We start from the raw sequence: 19,191 nt of genomic DNA on the forward strand, positions 1-19,191 counted from the left end.
ATTACCATAAATTTCAGATTTCTGTAAAAGTAGTCATTTGACATTACCATAAATTACAGATTTCTGTAAAAGTAGTCATTTAACATTACCATAAATTACAGATTTCTGTAAAAAGAGTCAATATAAAATATTTCACGGCCATCTTCTCTGATATACTCAATGAATAATTACTATTATACATTTAAAAAAATTAGAAAACCATACATATATTTTACGTGTGTAAAACAATCGTTACCATTATTTCGAGTGTTATAGAAAAGGGATAAGCGATAGCAATCTTTATATCAATCTTAACTTTTAAACCCAACGAAGCTGATGGGTATAAAATGTAATCGTTCATTCAACATTTGCAACTCATAACATGTTAAAATTCTAATTGCATGAATTAGATCAATTGCACTAAAACCTTTCATCAGATTCTTTTCAAAAAATCATTTGATACGACTGAGTACATATCAAAAATTTAGATTTGTATTTATTCTTTGCGTTGCCTTAATGTCTGATCGATCACTGATCAATCTTAAATTAATATCAAATCAATGCCAGAATATAAACACGAAGAAGCTGTAATTTGAAAAATCTATTAATAAGTACATAATTAAGAAAAAAAACAAAATGAAGGGTTTTTACGCTCGTGTGTAAATCAATTAAGTACCTCTGTAATTTGAAAACGAGTGCATCAAAGTAACAAAACACACTTCAAGTCAATTGAGTACAACAAAAACAAATTAACTTTTTTTTGTTCCTTAAGCATAGGTGTCCGAAGAAGGGTTCCACATAATTATTTGTTAATCTTTATTTATTTTAATTACAAACATATTTACAATTACATTTTGATGTGGGTGGAGTCGGTTACTTCGTTCTTATCCAAGCGACGACAATGTGATCAATTCTGCACTCCCATTAATTATAAATTGTTCACACTGCCGCTGCATGGATTCGAACTCGCAACCTAAGTCTAAATGGACAAACAGACAAAGGCAAACGTCTTAGACCGCTCAGCAATTTAGGCTCGCGTATACCTTGATATATTTCATATACATGGTATAAAAATTAAACAATTTATCAAGCTTTAAAAATTTGGTTTAAACAAAAAAACTGATGCACTGAGACTGGAGACCATTTTTTAGTCTTAAGGTCTAAATGACCTACATGGGCTATGGGAAAAACTTTGGAACGCCTATGCACTTAAGTCAGTTTATATCAACATAAATAACTTTTTTTTGTACCTTAAGTATCCAAAAGTCAGATTATATACAAAACACTTTTACATTTAACGAATGTATTTTTTTTTTAATGATAAAAACAAATTTTTCATAGATAACAGCAAAATAACATCAATTACAATAAAATTTGTTTTTATACCATGCATATATGTAATATACCAAGGTATACTAAGTTTAGTCCCAAGTTTGTAACGCTTAAAAATTTTGCTACAAACAAAATTTTGGTATAGGTGTTTGTAACGCTTAGAAATAATGATGCTAGGAAAAAAATTTTGTCATAGGTGTTCATGAAATCACCTAATTAGTCCAATTCCGGTTGTCCGTCCGTCCGTCTGTGGGCACGGCAGACTAAAAAGTGAGGTCGAGTTCGTAAATGAGCAACATAGGTCAATTGGATCTTCTTATCATGTAAACCGTTAGAGATAGAGCAAAAATTTAAATGTAAAAAATGTTCCTTATCAAAAAATAAACAACTTTTGTTTGAAACATTTTTTCGTAAACTTCACTGTTTACCCGTGATGGCGCAAATTAGGCGTAAATTGTATAGTATGTATTATATAAATTGTATATGTATGTGCAATGTGACAATGTAATCAACACTGTCTATACATGGTATTTCAACAATTAATTCAGTCAATTGTTTGTTTTCACTTGTTTTTTTGTATTTTTTTTCGTTTGAAAAATTTTACTGTTTTTGGATCAAACAATTTGTATGTCTTAGATAAGGATAGATATATATGAGTTTTATGTCAATTATATAATACTATCTCATGTTGTCTAGACACGTTTTAAAAATTTAAATTACATACCTTGTCAAACAAATAATTTTGTGTGGCCAAAAAATTTCAAGGTTATTTGTTATCAAATAAAAAAAATTGTGTTTTTTTTTGTTGTTTTAATAAATTTTGATTTAATTTTGAGAAACCTGTATGACTTGATTTCGAATTCGAAATTCTTAGAAACAGGTTGAGATTTGAATAAACAATCTTCAAGAGATATTATCTTGGTATTTTGCCAGTATTTTATTCTAAACTGAATATAAATTTGCTAAACAGGATATCAGGACTCACATGTTCATTGCGAAATTTCGATAAAGAAACGCTTTGAGCTTTGAGCTTGAATCGTCCCTGATTTTCGACATGGACTAGAAAATTTACTTGCATGGTCCCTGTGTGATATTACGAATTTGGCTTGCTTTAAGTTGACCGCAGAATCTTAGAAAGGATTTGCAAGCATCTGAAGCAGAAATTAAGGTGACCTTAAAATTTTTTTCTAATTAAACGATGTTAAAGAGGTATTTGTTTGGGTAAAAATTTGCTAAAATGATGAAATCGATCTTTCTTTGAATCGAATGTTGCTGAGAAACATTTTATTCAAATGAATTAAACTCATTAAGCATGTGTAGTCTCTACACCACAAAGTAATATTCTAGTCCAAGCAATTTAGCAATAGATTATTCATGTATTATCATTAAATTCTGAAATGAATATATATAAAGTGATGGGGCGAATATTCGTCTATTTTTTAAAATTCGCATTCGCAAAAAACAATGCGAATGTTTTTGATAAAAAAATCATCTAATTTTTTGTCATAAATTGCAAAATAAGCCCAAATATCACTAATATGTACTTTACTCATATTTTTAGATATTTTGAATCATCACTGTTAAATTTGAATGTTGGACAAATATAATAATAATAATAGGGTTTAACCTCCGTTTCTCTCGAGGCCACCCACATCATTATTTGTTAATCTTTATTTATTTAACTTCATACATATTTACAATTACATATATGATGTGGGTGGATTCGGTTACTTCGTTCTTATACAAGCGACGACAATGTGATTAATTCTGCACTCTCATTAATTATAAATTGTTCACACTGCCGCTGCCTGGATTCGAACCCGCAACCTAAGTCTAAATGGACAAATAGCCAAAGACAAACGCTTTAGAACGCTCGGCCATTTAGGCTCTATGTTGGACAAATGCAACTATAGTAAACTAACCTCAAATAAAAAAAACAAGCTTAATTTTGCTTTTCATGGACTTTTACGCTAATAAAGAATTATATGTACTAGTTAGACTCGTGCGGAATTCCGCTACCGTTCACTTCTTAATGATTTTCTTCAGTATTAAGAAAACATCTGAACAGGCGAATCTGTTTTTTATAAATTAAGAACGAAGAAACTGCTAAATGGCTAATTTTCTTGGACTAATAAAAAAATGGCAGCATCTTTATATTATAAGCATTTACTACCATGGCGATGATAATTGTTTTGTGAAACAGGTTTTTTAGAGTACAGTAAAAATTTTTATGAAATAATTAATGTTCGTTAAAAAAATGACATCATAGCTAACAGACTAAGCACTAACTTTTATTACTGAGTTACTGAATTACTAAGTGGTGACGGTGACGGTGAGTAGTGAGCACGGTAAGTGAATGATGAACGCGCTGCGATTTTGACTCACCCAAATGATTTAATATTATTTTATTTGTATACTAAAAACGGACTCTTTACTAAGTAAAAAGAAGTCAGGGCCTATATATATATAAAGAATACATCACATCAGACCTAGACGTGACTTCATTTACTTTCCTTTTGGGATTTTTTACTTCCATATAGTCATCAATCATGATTCTTGGTAGCCATGCCACGCCTCATTCAGGTTAGGTTATATTAGCTGTCCACGAAGGATACACTCAGGCCGGGAAGATGACAATCTTGTAAGTCTTGTGAGACGAAGACTGACTCTACTAATTTAGTTAAGTTATATTTTGATTTGTTCCTATTTAATAAACATGATGGCAGTGCTCGAATAACCTTCAACTGAGATCGAGAGATGTCGTGGGACATTCGGTTAGAACTATGTTCCAATGGTAATAATTAAATATTAAAGCTTCTTAACTCTATACTTTATGAATTAATTGTAATATTAGTTTAAAAAAGACATACTTCTGATTTAGTAGTCAACCCAATATGGACGTACATTACCTTTATTTGGCTCGATCAAGATATTTATTATGACATAACATAAAATTTTTCTTTATATTACATTTTTGATATAAATTGACAGATTATAAATTATTTTCAAACTATTCTCAAAATTCATAGCAAGCTGAATCGATAAAAAAGTTTTAGTTTCCTACACATAGTCGGATTTTGGAGTCGTTTAAAATTGTTGCACATTTTTTTTATTTTATCTCTCGACCAGCAAACCAATCATAAAGTTCGATAAATATTAAAAACTGTTTTAGGCACTTGTATTGAGATTGACCCAAATTTCATAATTCAAGTCTGGCATCCTATAAGTAGTTCATGTATATGGAAGTTGTTTGACGTTCATAGAAGGTGATTTGTTTTGTATAAAATATAATTTTCAATCGTGTTCAATATAAAAATAAATGAACTTTGCATATTAACACTTTTCAAATAAAAAATTCAGTAATTCAGCATTTTATTGATAATAAATTTTAAATTTCACTTGTATTATTTATATCTCAATTACACGTACAATAATATTGTGATAAAAAAAAAAAAACAAATCGGATTCGATCGCGGTGCATACATTTTAAAGAGACTCAGTGTCGGATTACCTGAATAGGATCTAGGAGGGGCTAGTCTTAAGTCTATAACAAATATTGTATTAAATACTCCAAGCAAATTAGACATTTGGCTAAATTAAATTCTAAAACGAGAAGAAGATGGACTCTTTAACTACTGAATCGATTATTTTATATTACAAATTATTTGTCTATTATTTGACAGTCACAATTATCTGTTAGTTTCAAACGATTCTAACAGATGGCGATATCTGTTGTCTGGATTGATTAAGTATTCAATAGATGGCGCTATGTTAAAAATACAAACGTTTAATATAAGCTACAATTTAATAGAATAACCACTACTTGTTGCTTGTTGCTGAGGCTAACGTATAATTGGTAACTATATAAGAACCCTAGTAACAGCAACGCGTGGCCGAGTCTGCTAGTTATATATAATGTACCAGATGTTGTGAAAGTACGGATTCCAAAACTTCTTTTTAAAACTTAGAAACCTATAATTTTTAGAAACTGAAATACTTTTCGTTTCAGAAATTAAATTAAATATTAGTAACCAATTGCTAATTTGCTCGGACTAAATAATTTTTATCTCATTATTATTTGTAATACATGGTTTCATAAATTTAATTTCGGCTGTTTGTCAAGTTTTCAAGTTAACAAATAACAGTTAACACTGTTATAGTCCGCACCTGGTAACTTATGCAACGCCATGGAATGCAAACGAGCGCAGTGCATTCTTGTGAAAATTTCTAAATTCTAAATAGGTATTTCAAAATATTTGTATGTTATCAAGATGAAACTAATTTTGATAAAAGTTTGTGGATAACAAATGGAGAACCTTGATCTAATCGTAAATCATAGAACTTCTAAGTTTAATTTTAACAAAATTAATTATAAACTATAAAAGTAATTCTCAATCAAACAATATTAATGCATTTTTAAAATTTAAATCACTTACTGATTGATTGTATTCAGTAATATTTAATACAGGGCGGCACTACGCTACACATAATTATCCGCCGTCGTTTGTTGAAGCTACCTGCAAATTATAAATTCCCTACCTTTTATAGTTTTGGAGAAAAGAGACACCAAAGTATTGCCCCAATTTGCGCCCTCACGGGTAAACGAAAAAATATTTTCTTTATTTTTTGATAAGGAACATTTTTTACATTTAAACTTTTGTTCTATCGCTTACGGTTTTAAAAGGGGCCCTACGAAAGACACAATTATTCACCAATGTTGCTTTTTTACGAACTCAAAGTCAATTTTTACGTCCTGAGCGCGCTATAAAAATTTCAACTTGATATCTATTTTCATTTGTGGTCTAATTAGATTGATTTTATGAACACCTATACCAAAATTTTGTTCGTATCATCAATATTTCTAAGTATTACAAACTTAGGACTAAAATTAATGTACCATGTATATATACATCATATATACAGGGTATAAAAATATGCAATTTACTTTTTAATATAATTTTTTTTTATGAATTTGATGAGTGGACATGTAATGATATCAACGGTTTTTTTTAAATCATGACGATCATACTTAATGAATAACGTGACGTGATTATTAAGACAATTAAGTCATTTTAATTTCAACGAAACAGCTTTATTTATTTATAAAATTATTTAAATTATTTATTTATAATTATTTTGATTCATTGTTATTCTTGTTATTATACCATGTATATTTGTAATATACAGCGTGTTCTATTATTGATAGCAATGTACAAAACACAGCTAATTTTTTATGATAACACAATGCTCTATCAAAGTTATTGTGTTATCTTAAGACATTTTTGATACTTATCTGCAGTGCATTGAATACCTCTCACATCTAAGTGTCTCTGTATTGGTGAAATAATTTGATAACTATGTAATATTTTGTTGTTTTTATTTATACCAAAAAGATTTTTTGTGTGTGTTGCCTACCTAATTAAATCAATTATTGTTTTATGATACTCCCCTCTATATTATCTAAGTGACACCTACTACCTATTTGTCTGTGAATTCATAAATCTATCTATTTTTCCCATAGCCATATCTCCCGAATTAGGCCTCAGATCGAAATTTGGTTCATAACTTTTCTATTTGTCTTGATAAGCTTAATTTACTGGTATAATTTTCTGCTATCAATAACAGAACACCTTATATATAATAAATATTATGAACAGCTATTTACTAAATATTTAACAAATTATTTATAATAATTTGATTCATTGTATTGTATTCTTGATTATATTGTTAGAACTATTCTTACTCAGATTAGGTCAAGGCTACTCTAAAAATTACTCTATCTACTTTCAATTTTTATTTTCAAATTTATTTTCCCATATAAGGAATTGTTTATGGGAATTCATTCTCATAAATAGTTTTCAAATTTTTTTCAAGGTTCGATCAATTTTTTGACGGACATGCGAGATAATATACCAAAATTATTTTTATTTCCAAATAAATAAAACCTGTAATGGAAGAGATGTTTTCAAATTTGTCCATATTTAGAAATACTACATTGGCAAACTGCGTGCTTAAGAACCCATAAAATTATAAATACTTGGTGTATTTTTGAAAGGAGAGTACACAGACTGATCATGAGTTTTAGAGAATTCCTTTGTGTAAGGTTTCTCAACACAGAAACCCTATTTGATTCGAGATTAAGATCTAAAGATTTCGGAAATATTTTTATTCCGGGGAAACGTAAAAGCCAAAAAAGAGAAGGACAATATTGAAGGAGAAGGGGGCTTTATTGACTTACGAAAAAAACGCGACAATTATATTGCCTATGTTCCCCGGCATGGGTTACTCCTGTTCTGAGAAAAGGTCCCCAAAATCTTTTTAAAAAATTAAAAAACAACATTTAAAGAACATACACTAATTGCTACCAATTGCTAATTTGCTTGGACTAAGATATATTAAATTTTAAAATAAAAAAATGGTGTGATATGAGCCCGCATTTAAATGTGATAAGTGTAACCGAATATCCGCCAACATAATCGATTTTGTATTCATTACAGGCCCGTGTGTACGGGAGGGGTTTTGGGTGTCAACCCTTCCTCCCATTGAGAATTTGTCCACATAAATTTTGAATTAACAATTTAGTCCTGTAAATGCACCCATTTATGAGACGCATTTCTTCTGACGAGTTAAATATTCATGCATATTTTGAGCTTGATACATTCTTGGACTTTGTCTTTGAGCCGAGTAATTCAAATAGAAAACATGGATCTTGGCAAAGGTATCAAAATGGCTATCGCGTTCTGGCAGTTTTTCCTGTCACAACAGCGACGATTGGAAAAAGAATTTTTTGTTTTTATTGACTTTGAACCCCTCCCTTGGATAATTCTTACGGACGGGCCTGATTCATTATAAACGTCATTTAACCCAAATTTAAATTGTATGTGGGAATTTTTAAAATATATTTATGTTACATAGGCAACCTTTGATGCATTTGTGTAATACTTAAAACTGTATATTGAAGGCTGTTTCTTCTGAGACGTAAAGAAAAGTATTGTTGTTGACTTGTTGAAGATACTGAACAAATATTTTTATACCATGTATATATGAAACATATCAAGGTATAGTAAGTTTAGTCCCAAGTTTGTAACTAGAGCTTACAAATATTGATACCACGAACAAAATTTTGGTATTGGTGGTCATAAAATCATCTAATTAGTTTATTTTCGGTTGTCTGTCTGTCGTCTGTCCGTCTGTCTTCACGATTACTCAAAAACGAAAAGAGATTTCAAGCCGAAATTTTTATAGTGTGCTTTGGACGTAAAAAGTGAGGTCGAGTTCGTAAATGAGCAACATAGGTCAATTGGATCTTCCCATCATGTAAACTGTTAGAGACTTAATTAAAGCTTAAATTAAACTCACAAATTCTTATGAAATAATTTGGAGCAACGATTTACGAGTTTTCTCAATACAAATATTTTTAAAATTACTGATTTAAATTTTAATTAGTTGTAAAAATTTTAAAAAAACCCACAAAATAAAAATAATATGATAATGAAACTAGATAAATATTACGTAACAATGTGTGTGTGTGTGTGTGTTTGTTTATGTACCTACGGTATGGTATAATTTCCGGTACTCAACAAAGTTGGGAACCGGATGTACGCAATCATTATTATTTTATAATAAATAATAATTAAATTAACAGTCTATAAATTCAAAGTATTTCTCAATAGTTCTATTTTTTAAATTAAAAAAAAAATCATTATTGAATTTATCTACGGCCAAAATCGATTTTCGGCGATTTTAGACGAAGAAACAAAGGAATAAAGTTCGAAAAATTTGAGTAGTAAGTCGGATTTGAATGCGATTTTCGGCATTCGATTCGTTATAGCGAATTTTGTCACGATATTCGTATTCAACGACCCCAGAAATCCCGTGTCATTTTCGAATGCCGAAAACCGCATTCAAATCCGACTTACCTCTGTTTCCTAGAGTAATTACACACTTTCTAGGGCAATAAAGTGTGTTTTTATAGTTTTTTAAAAATTATTGTGTTCTTACGCCCTTTGAATGTCGTAAGTCATTATAATAAGTTTTGACTGTATTTATAAAATTATTTTCATATTCAATTTGTAAAACAAAATAAAAAAAAGACATGCGTAGTCATTGTAGTTCACTTAATCAGCATTAATTATTAACATAACAGCATTAAATGGAGTCAGCAATTAATCAATTTATTTTTTATGTAATTATACAGTTAATTTTATTTGTAACAATTTTTTATTGTTGTACAGAGTCGTATTTACTCTAGTATTTGTTAATTAAGATATCTGTTACGCTGTTTTCAACCCTTGAGACTCCATACCAGGGCTGCCAGATAAATATTCTGATTTCGAGTGATAAAAGCACATTTTTCTTTTAAAATATTAAAATTAAAAATCGTAATTTTTAAACTGTTTATCACGTGACCTAAAATGCGGATAAGTTCTGCTGTGATGTCATAGCGGTATGAGTTATAGACCATCAATTAGTTCAGTGTAGACAGCTGGGAATAATATTTACATAGATAATAAGTATTTATATTTATTATAATCAGATGTCCATGAATATATCTGTCAAACTTATTTGTATTATTTCGTATAATGATACCCATATTACGTCATCAAATTGGATGCCCACGTTTTTGACAGTTTAAAAAAGGTTTAAAATTTAAGTTTTAGGCAAGAAAGTTTGTGTATTTTTCCGAAATAAATTTTTAGTGGCTTTTTATTAGCAAAATCAACATTTTGAAGTACTTTTTCAAAAATAGTGGAATACCCTATTCCCATAAGTTTAGTGACGGGATATTTTCTACTAGAACAAATTCAAAAATCAAATAATGACAAAAATACGCAAAGAACTGTTTTGCTTAATTTTTAAAATTGTGTTTGTTTAATATTCATGACTTATCCAACCAAAAAGAAATATTTTTATGCCTGCTAGATTATAAAAAACAAAAAAAAACTAAAGAAAACCTAAGCCCCTTGAAAAGTTTTATTTGGCCTCCTAAGAAAAAATGGAATTAGAAAAGTAGAAAGCTGAATAGAGAATATTTTATGTTTGATAATAATTGATGATAAATCATTGTCCTCAAATGAAAAAAAAAAAAAAAAAAAAAACAATCATCTAATTGCAACAATTGAAAAATTTTATGATAACTGTAATTCAATTACACTTATTGAATGTAAGGTGTAACTATGTAATAACTATGTAACTATGCGATTCAAATTTAGGTGTAACTAATTGTTATATTGATTGTACAGTTAAATAAATGTATCATGTCATGGCATAACATACATTTTAATTTTACTATTTTTATTTCTAGATTCATCGGATATAGTTGACTGTAAAATCAAATTGATATTAGGTCTAATATGGACGCTAATTTTACATTATTCCATTTCGAAGCCAACGTGGGACGGTGAAGACGATTTACAACAAAACGACCATGTTGCGACACCAAAACAAAGGTATAGTTGTATTAAATCGTTAAGTATTGAACCCGGAATCAAAGAATCTTGTTCAACAAATACCTGTTTATGGAAGTACAGAGTGTCACAGTTAAAAATTCATTACTTTTTTTACAAGCTTTTATTTAGATTCACCTGTCCTGTTGTCTGTCTGTAATCAAATCTTGCAAGCCAAATTTGATCCATTTCCCGGTTTCCGATTGAAATGAAATTTTGCAAGCACATTTAGTTTTGATGTCAATGCATGATAAGGTTGTGGTGTCTTGATTTTCACATCGCTTCCACCATATTTGATATATATACATTTTTTTTAGTTTTTAATTAAAAATATTGATAAAAAATACTTTTTAAGGGACTTGTTTTTATTGTAATAAAAAGTAGAAAATAATTTTGTCTATGAGTCACTCATACCCTACTATTTGTAAAAGCTTGAGGCGCTTAATATTAAGAATGGATCGAAACGCCTCATCTACTCCACATGCCTAATTACTTTTCGATTCATTCTTGTTATTAAGCGCCTCAAGCTTTTACAAATAGTCGGGTATGAGTGACTCATAGATAAAATTATTTTCTACTTTTTCGCTGGAAACCATAAAATACACTCCCATATCTCTAATAGGCGACTAATGTCTAATTTGCGATTGTACCAGGTCCGTTAAACTATTCATTGAAATTTTTTTTGATGTTGTATAATTTTTGAATGTCCACTCTGTATTTAAAATATGTTATATAAGCAAGCCGTTACATATCCAAGAATTCCGAATTCAAGGTTATAAAAATCGATATCGTATGGGACTGTTATAAATGTCAAACACAGAAATAGCTTTACCTGTTCAACTAACCAGTTTTTTCATCTTTTTTTTTTTTTCAAATAGATTCTCGCAAATCAACTAATCAACCTTTAACTCATAATTCAAGTTGCATCTCCATAAGTAAATTTATTTAAAATTTAAATGGAAAACTACATTTTTCTTTTATAAATTAATGCATTGGATCCAAATTTAGAATGTTATACAATTAATTATTTTATTATTTAATTTTTTGAACGCATCAAAAGCCAGGAATTTCTTATTTGTTTTCTGGACTTCGATATCAAAAATGACAAAAAAAAAAGGAAACTTCGCTTGATTACTAAGAACTTTTTTCTCTCGGGTCCTATCTGAAAATAGAAGCTTCCCGAATAATTAACAATAATTTGTTTTCTAGATTAATGCATTGGATTCAAAGTAAGTTACCAGATTTACCAGTACATAATTTTACAAATGATTGGTCGAGTGGTAAAGCTGTTGGTGCCTTAGTCGATGCAGTAGCTCCTGGTCTATGCCCAGATTGGGATGTATGTATAATTTAAAAAAAATAAAAAATAAAATTAAAATATTATACCATGTATATATGAAATATATCAGAGTATATTAAGTTTAGTCCCAAGTTTGTAACTAGAGCTTACAAATATTAATGCTACCAAAAAAAATTTTGGTATAGGTCTGTCTGTCCGTCTGTGTACACGATAACTCAAAAACGATAAAATATATCCAGCTGAAATTTTTATAGCGTGTTCAGGACATAAAAACTGAGGTCGAGTTCGTAAATGATCAACATAGGTCAATTGGGTCTTGAGCCCGTAGGATCCATCTTGTAAGCCGTTAGAGATAGAACAAAAGTTTAAGTATAAAAAATGTTCTTTATAAAAAAATAAACCACTTTTGTTTGAAACATTTTTTTGTAAATGCCACTGTTTACCCACGAGGGCGCAAATTAGGTGCAAAAGGTGGATATCTTTCCTTACTTACGTGACGTCAAAAAACAAACGATTGCGTCATTAACACTGTCTATACATGGTATTTCAACAATTAACTCAGTCAATTATTTGTTTTCACTTATTTTTAAATGCAAATAATGGTTTTGTTAGGAATGGAACCCAAACGAACCAGTTAAGAATGCATCAGAAGCAATGGGCTTAGCTGAAGATTGGTTAAATGTGCCACAATTAATAACACCAGAAGAAATGGTTAATCCAAATATTGATGAACAATCAATGATGACATATTTATCACAGTATCCAAATGCCAAATTGAAACCAAATGCACCTCTACGTCCAAAATCAAATCCTAATAAGTAAGTTTTTGAATTTAATGACATAACATCAAAATTTAACTGTACAAGAATTAGTTTTAATGGATGTTTTATCGATATAGAGTGCGAGCATATGGGCCGGGTATTGAACCAACAGGTATCGTTGTCGGAGCACCAGCCAAATTTACAGTTGAAACATTTTCAGCTGGTAAAGGTCAAGTGGAGGTCGTTGTACAGAATCCAAAAGGTCAATTTGAGCCAGTTGATATTGTTTTTAATAATGATCGGACATTAACGTATTCCGTCACATATTCACCAAAAATGGAGGGTCCACATATCATACACGTTAAGTTTGCTGGACAAACAATACAAAAGAGTCCGTTTAATGTGAATGTTGAAGGATTCGCTGGCGATCCAACAAAGGTCACTGTATCGGGTCCTGGCTGTCAAAAAGATGGCGTTATTGTTGGCACAGAAACATATTTTGATATAATCGCCAAAGGTCAGTATCGATTTTGTTGTTTCATCGTTTCAAAGTTTTTCAATTTTTGTGTTGTTTTTTAGGTGCTGGAAAAGGGGTACCAGAAGTTGAAATTTTAGATCCAAAAGGTCATCAAAATACCGTAGCTTGTACTATAACTCAAACGACTGCGGACACTTGGAGATGCTTTTATGCGACCCCAATTGTTGGATTACATTCAGTGAATGTATTTTTCGCAGGCCAACCAATACCTCATAGTCCTTTTGGTGTTCGAGTTTCACCAGGTTTGTAAATATTCTAGGAATTTAGGAAAGTATTTCAAGTTTATTAAATCTCATCTCGAAATCTGCCTGCGTGATCTGAGCTATCGCTCAAGACGTACGACAAAAGTAACTTGTACTTGGGATCTTTCGAATTCAAGCTAGCAATTTTCAAAAAGCTTAAAACTTTTTTTATTTGGCCGTTGGATTCAAACATTTGAGGCTCTAGGGCACGCTATTCCCCCCCCCCCTAGGTAATGCAATTTTCCGAGGCACTTAGGCGATTTGAAAATATACCGCGCTGTTTTTTTAACCTTTGTAAATAAACTTCAAACCCTCTTACGACGCCCTTCTCGTAAAAAATTCGATTTTTTCTCTTTTGAGAAAGTTGCCTAATCCGCCTAATGGTTAATCCGTCGCCGAAACTTCGAAGGAGCTTAGTAGAAATGAGATTTTCCAATTAAAACAAGTTATTTTGCCTTGAAAAAATAAATTAAGAAAATTTAATTAAGATTCGATTTTGTTTCATTTTGGAATATTTTTAGCTGTGGATGTTCGTCGAGTAAAAGCAAGTGGTCGTGGCTTACAACCTGCAGGAGTTCGTGTAGGTGATAAAGCCGATTTTAAAATTTATACTGAAGGAGCAGGTGAAGGTCGACCGGATGTTAAGGTTGTTGGCCCTGGGGGAATTATTGAACCAGTCAAACTTGCTAAGGTGATAAAAAATAACTTCTATTTACTAACAAACTAATAAAATATTTATTCATAAAATACATAGTTAAAAACGGGAGCTGGTAGTCGAATTACTTTTTTAAAATTTAAGTTGTGAGAGCGAGTCAAGTATCTCTATTTATTATACCATGTATATATGAAATATATCAAGGTATATTAAGTTTAGTCCCAAGTTTGTAATTAAAACTTAAAAATATTAATGCTACGAACAAAATTTTGGTAAAAGTGTTCATAAAATTATCTAATTAGTCCATGTTTTCACCCGTCTGTCTGTTCGTCTGTCCGTCTGTGTATACGATAACTCAAAAACGAAAAAAGCACATAAAAAGTGAGGTCGAGTTCGTAAATGAGCAACAGGTCAATTGGGCCTTGGGTCCGTAGGATCCATCTTGTAAGTCGTTAGAGTGATAGAATTCTGTGGAGGCCAGTCACCACGCAAAAAGGTAACAGCTTCCAGGATTAATGGATCCAAAGTTTCGGACCTAAAATTGAATACCTGACGTCCTGCAGCTTACTGTAGGTGGAGGTTTCATTGTCCTCCATACAGACCTTACAAGTGTGATTATCAGACAGAGATCTCATGTTATTCGAATTTATGAGACTTCAAAAATAGTCAAGAAATTTTAAGAATCATGAAATAATAATTCTCACAAAACTACCAGCTCACTAATGATTATTTACATAACCAATACAGTAAAACCTGTTAATAATATTTTAGATTGATGACACAACATATCAAGCCGAATATCAACCGAAAAAAGAAGGTAATCATGTGGTAATGGTGAAATATGCGGACCAAGAAATTTCCAAATCACCATTCAACGTTGACGTGGGACCATACAAAGAAACACGTATCAAAGCATACGGTCCAGGTCTCTCTGGTGGAGTTATCAATTATCCAGCAGTGTTCACAGTCGAAACAAACGGAGAAACAGGAGCGTTAGGATTTAGTATAGAAGGTCCATCACAAGCTCAAATCGTTTGTGACGATAACGGTGATGGATCGGCGAATGTTAAATATTACCCGACTGCACCCGGAGAATATGCCGTACATATTTATTGTGATAGTCAAGATATTCCAAAAAGTCCTTATATTGCACACATTTTACCAATTACGGATTATTATCCGGATAAAGTTGATGTGTATGGTCCGGGAGTTGAACCAAAATCAACGATTACTGGGAAAACGTCTGAGTTTACTATTGATACGAGAAAAGCTGGTATTGCGCCTTTGGATGTTCAAGTACGTATCCTAAATCCTTACAAAATTTTATCTGAAGCTGAACAGTATCTGGGTAGGGACTTGTACAACTTTTGTACACGATGAAAATTTTCATCTTTCAAAAAATTCACCTGTACAGGTGTGAAAAACCGCCTTTTTTCAAAAATAAAGACGGAAAAGCGCTAAAAGTAGCGTTAAAAAATGTAAACAAGTGAAATTTACAAAATTTAAAAAACCCCCGACAAATTTTTCGGCTACGGAATCCTAATCTCGCATTTGAAACATAGCTGAGAACACTTTTCATTTAATTTCCATTCCGCCCGTCTATCTGTCTGTCTGTGGACACGATAACTCAAAAACGAAATGAGACATCAAGTTGAAATTTATATAGCGTGCTCAGGGCGTAAAAAGTGAGGCTAAGTTCGTAAATGAGCAACATAGGTCAATTAAATCTTGCGTCTGTAGGATCCATCTTGTAAGCCGTTAGAGATAGAACAAAAGCTTAAATGCAAAAAATATTCCTTATAAAGAATTAAACAACTTTTGTTTGAAACATTTTCTTGTAAACATCACTGTTTACCCACAAGGGCGCTAATTAGGTGCAAATTAAACAACTTTTGTTCGAAACATTTTTTCGTAAACGTCACTGTTTATCCGTGAGGACGAAAATTAGGAGAAAACTTTGGTGTTCATTTTTTCCAAAACCATAAATGATAGAGCGTTGAAAATTTCCTCGTAGCTGTAACTAATGGCCTTGTGAAACACTCTCCCCAAACGAAAGAAAATTCTAGAAAAAACTTGCGAAAATTTTCGAAAACCAAATAAATGGGCTGCCATAATTGTGTTGGTTTCAATACTTTCTATACAAGGTATTTCAATAATTAACTCAGTCAATTGTTTGTTTTTACTTGTTTTTTATTAAATGGTTTATCCGTTTTTTTTTGCACTTTTCCGATTTTATCCAAATTGTATTTTTCTTCTAATTATCGCGTTTAACGGGGCAGGGAGGGGGACTATTATCTTTATTTTGAAGTTGATTTTTAAAGCGTCAGCAAGCTTTTTGAATTTGAAGAAATTATAGTTTGACGACTTCGAATAATGAATTCAAGATTCGATTAATAATCGTACATTTTTGTTTTAGGTTTTAGATGCAAATTGTAACAATCTAAAAACAACGTTAACCGAAAATCGCGATGGAACAATCCAATGTACGTATCAAAAAGGTGTGGATGCCAAGCACACCGTATCCGTAAACTATGGTGGTGTAGCCACAAAACGTTCACCATATCGTGTTTTCTTGTACGACACAAACCCATCGAAAGTTCAAGCGTTTGGGCCAGGCATTGAAGACGGGGTCAAACCTAATGTTCCTACTTACTTTAATATTGATTGCAATGAATGCGGCGACGGTGATTTAGAGGTATTCATTGTACACGAAGAAACAAGCAACGAAATCCCTGTTAAGTTAACGGATAATCATGATGGCACCTACAGTGCTGATTACGTGCCTGTCCAAGTTGGTACTTATTTGGTGAATATGTTATATGGAGGTCAACATGTACCATCCACCCCTATTAAGGTGAAGGTATTGCCAGTTGTTGATATATCAAAAGTACGCGTTGATGGACTTGAATCTAGTAAGTATGAAACCAACTTCCAAAAAAATTTCAGATTCTTCCAAGATTCAACATTTTTGTACTTATTTTGCATACAAAGGATTTTTCTCCACGAAAAAGATTCCCAAAACTGAATAATATCTGAGCCAGGATTTTGATCAATATCTCATAACTTATTCGCCCAATCGTAAAATTAATTAATTTTTGGACCAAAAAGTTTTATTGAAATCGGAAACAAAAACTTTTTTACGATTTCTTGCAATTTTCTTAAGAGGTACCCTTAGAAAAATCGTTTTTTTTTTCTACAGATTTTGATAAAACTTAGTTTATAAGGCTAATTTGACCCCAAATATTCAAATATCTCGAAAATTACTCATCTAATGGTCAAATAAACACGATTTTTGTAATTTTCGGGTCAAAATTACCTTATAAACTTAGTTTTATCGAAATCGGAAACAAAAACTTTTTTTTCACTTTTTGCAATTTGTAAAAATCGAAAAAATCATAAAAAATTCAAAAAAACACAATTTTTGTAATTTTTGGTTGGGTTGGGTTGGGTTAGGTTGGGTTAGGTTGGGTTAGGTTGGGTTAGGTTGGGTTAGGTTGGGTTAGGTTGGGTTAGGTTGGGTTAGGTTGGGTTAGGTTGGGTAAGGCTGGGTTAGGTTGGGTTAGGTTGAGTTGGGAGTGGGAGTGGGAGTGGGAGTGGGAGTGGGAGTGGGAGTGGGAGTGGGAGTGGGCGTGGGTGTGGGCGTGGGTGTGGGAGTGGGTGTGGGAGTGGGAGTGGAAGTGGGTGTGGGAGTGGGAGTGGGAGTGGGAGTGGGAGTGGGAGTAGGAGTGGGTGTGGGAGTGGGAGTGGGAGTGGGAGTGGGAGTGGGAGTGGGAGTGGGGGTGGGGGTGGGGGTGGGGGTGGGAGTGGGGGTGGGGGTGGGAGTGGGGGTGGGTGTGGAAGTGGAAGTGGGAGTGGGAGTGGGAGTGGGTGTGGACCTTTTTGCTGCAATTTGAAGCAAAAAGGATGCAACTGGTTAAAATAAGATCAGAGTAAATGATTCGGTGATATTAATCCCAAATTGCTTAGAATTTACAATCAGTCATATCGAACAGATCTTTTTTGGAAAGTTTTCAATTTTCAACGAAATCTTACATAAAAAACCTGCCCCAAATCAAGGACCTGAGAAAATGATTGCCTTCTTGTAGTTAAATGTAACTTTTTGGTACAAAAATGTTTTATCTAGAATTAATTTTTATGGGTTAAAAATAAAAAATATTTTAAAATCTGCAGCCGCCCCTGTAAATAGTCTACAACAATTTCGAGTAATTACCCAAGATGCTGGAAAAGCTGATTTTGCTGTAGCTATAACAAGTCCATCGGGAAATCGTATAAAAGCACATGTTATTCCATCCCATGAAGGATATCTCGTAAACTTTACTCCGACACAATTAGGGGAATATCTTTTAAGTATATCATTTGGTGGGGAACCTTTAACACCACATCCGTATCGTTTAACATGCTTGACGGGTAGTGATCCGGCTAAAGTGCATGCCTACGGACCCGGTTTAGAACGTGGTATCGTTTTAAAACCGGCCGAGTTTATGATTGACACAAGAGGTGCTGGTCAAGGAAGTTTAGGTGTGACAGTTGAAGGACCTTGTGAGGCGGCGATCAATTGTCGGGATAATGGAGACGGTACATGTTCTGTGGCATACTTGCCAACAGAACCTGGTGATTATAGTATCAATATCACGTTTAGCGATCAACATATACCTGGATCACCGTTTCAAGCTTGTATTGGCTCACAGGCTGATTTGAATAAGATAAAAGTGTCGGGCAATGGCATTCAACCCCACGGTATTTTGTCGTGTTCCAAGTGTGTTGCGTTTTTTCATGAATTTCTTGTATCGAATAACCTTTAGAATTTAATAATTCGCATGTTTTTTGAGTGTGGACCCAAATTAATTCAAAATAGAAGGAATTGGATCTTCCTCGAATATAGTTCTGAAGCTACGTTTTGTCTGTAAGGATTATAATAATGGGGTTTAACCTTCGTTT

At 32.2% G+C, this 19,191-nt stretch overlaps 1 protein-coding gene across 2 annotated transcripts in view; it reads left to right on the forward strand.

Moving 5' to 3' along the window:
* Window positions 1–19,191, forward strand: part of LOC123302577 (filamin-A) — a 58,028-nt gene that overhangs the window by 4,679 nt on the left and 34,158 nt on the right. Inside the window, exons 2-9 of one of the 2 annotated variants that reach the window (XM_044885554.1) lie at window positions 10,616–10,760; window positions 11,967–12,096; window positions 12,670–12,875; window positions 12,956–13,335; window positions 13,398–13,598; window positions 14,120–14,289; window positions 15,025–15,549; window positions 16,670–17,165. In XM_044885554.1, coding sequence (XP_044741489.1) covers window positions 10,616–10,760; window positions 11,967–12,096; window positions 12,670–12,875; window positions 12,956–13,335; window positions 13,398–13,598; window positions 14,120–14,289; window positions 15,025–15,549; window positions 16,670–17,165 — 2,253 coding nt within the window. Of the gene's footprint in view, window positions 1–10,615; window positions 10,761–11,966; window positions 12,097–12,669; window positions 12,876–12,955; window positions 13,336–13,397; window positions 13,599–14,119; window positions 14,290–15,024; window positions 15,550–16,669; window positions 17,166–18,420; window positions 18,991–19,191 lie in introns of those variants that run through there. The other variant, XM_044885556.1, reaches the window with a different exon arrangement.

This window comes from Chrysoperla carnea, chromosome X (genome assembly GCF_905475395.1).
Source record: "Chrysoperla carnea chromosome X, inChrCarn1.1, whole genome shotgun sequence".
Taxonomy (NCBI): Eukaryota; Metazoa; Arthropoda; class Insecta; order Neuroptera; family Chrysopidae; genus Chrysoperla; species Chrysoperla carnea.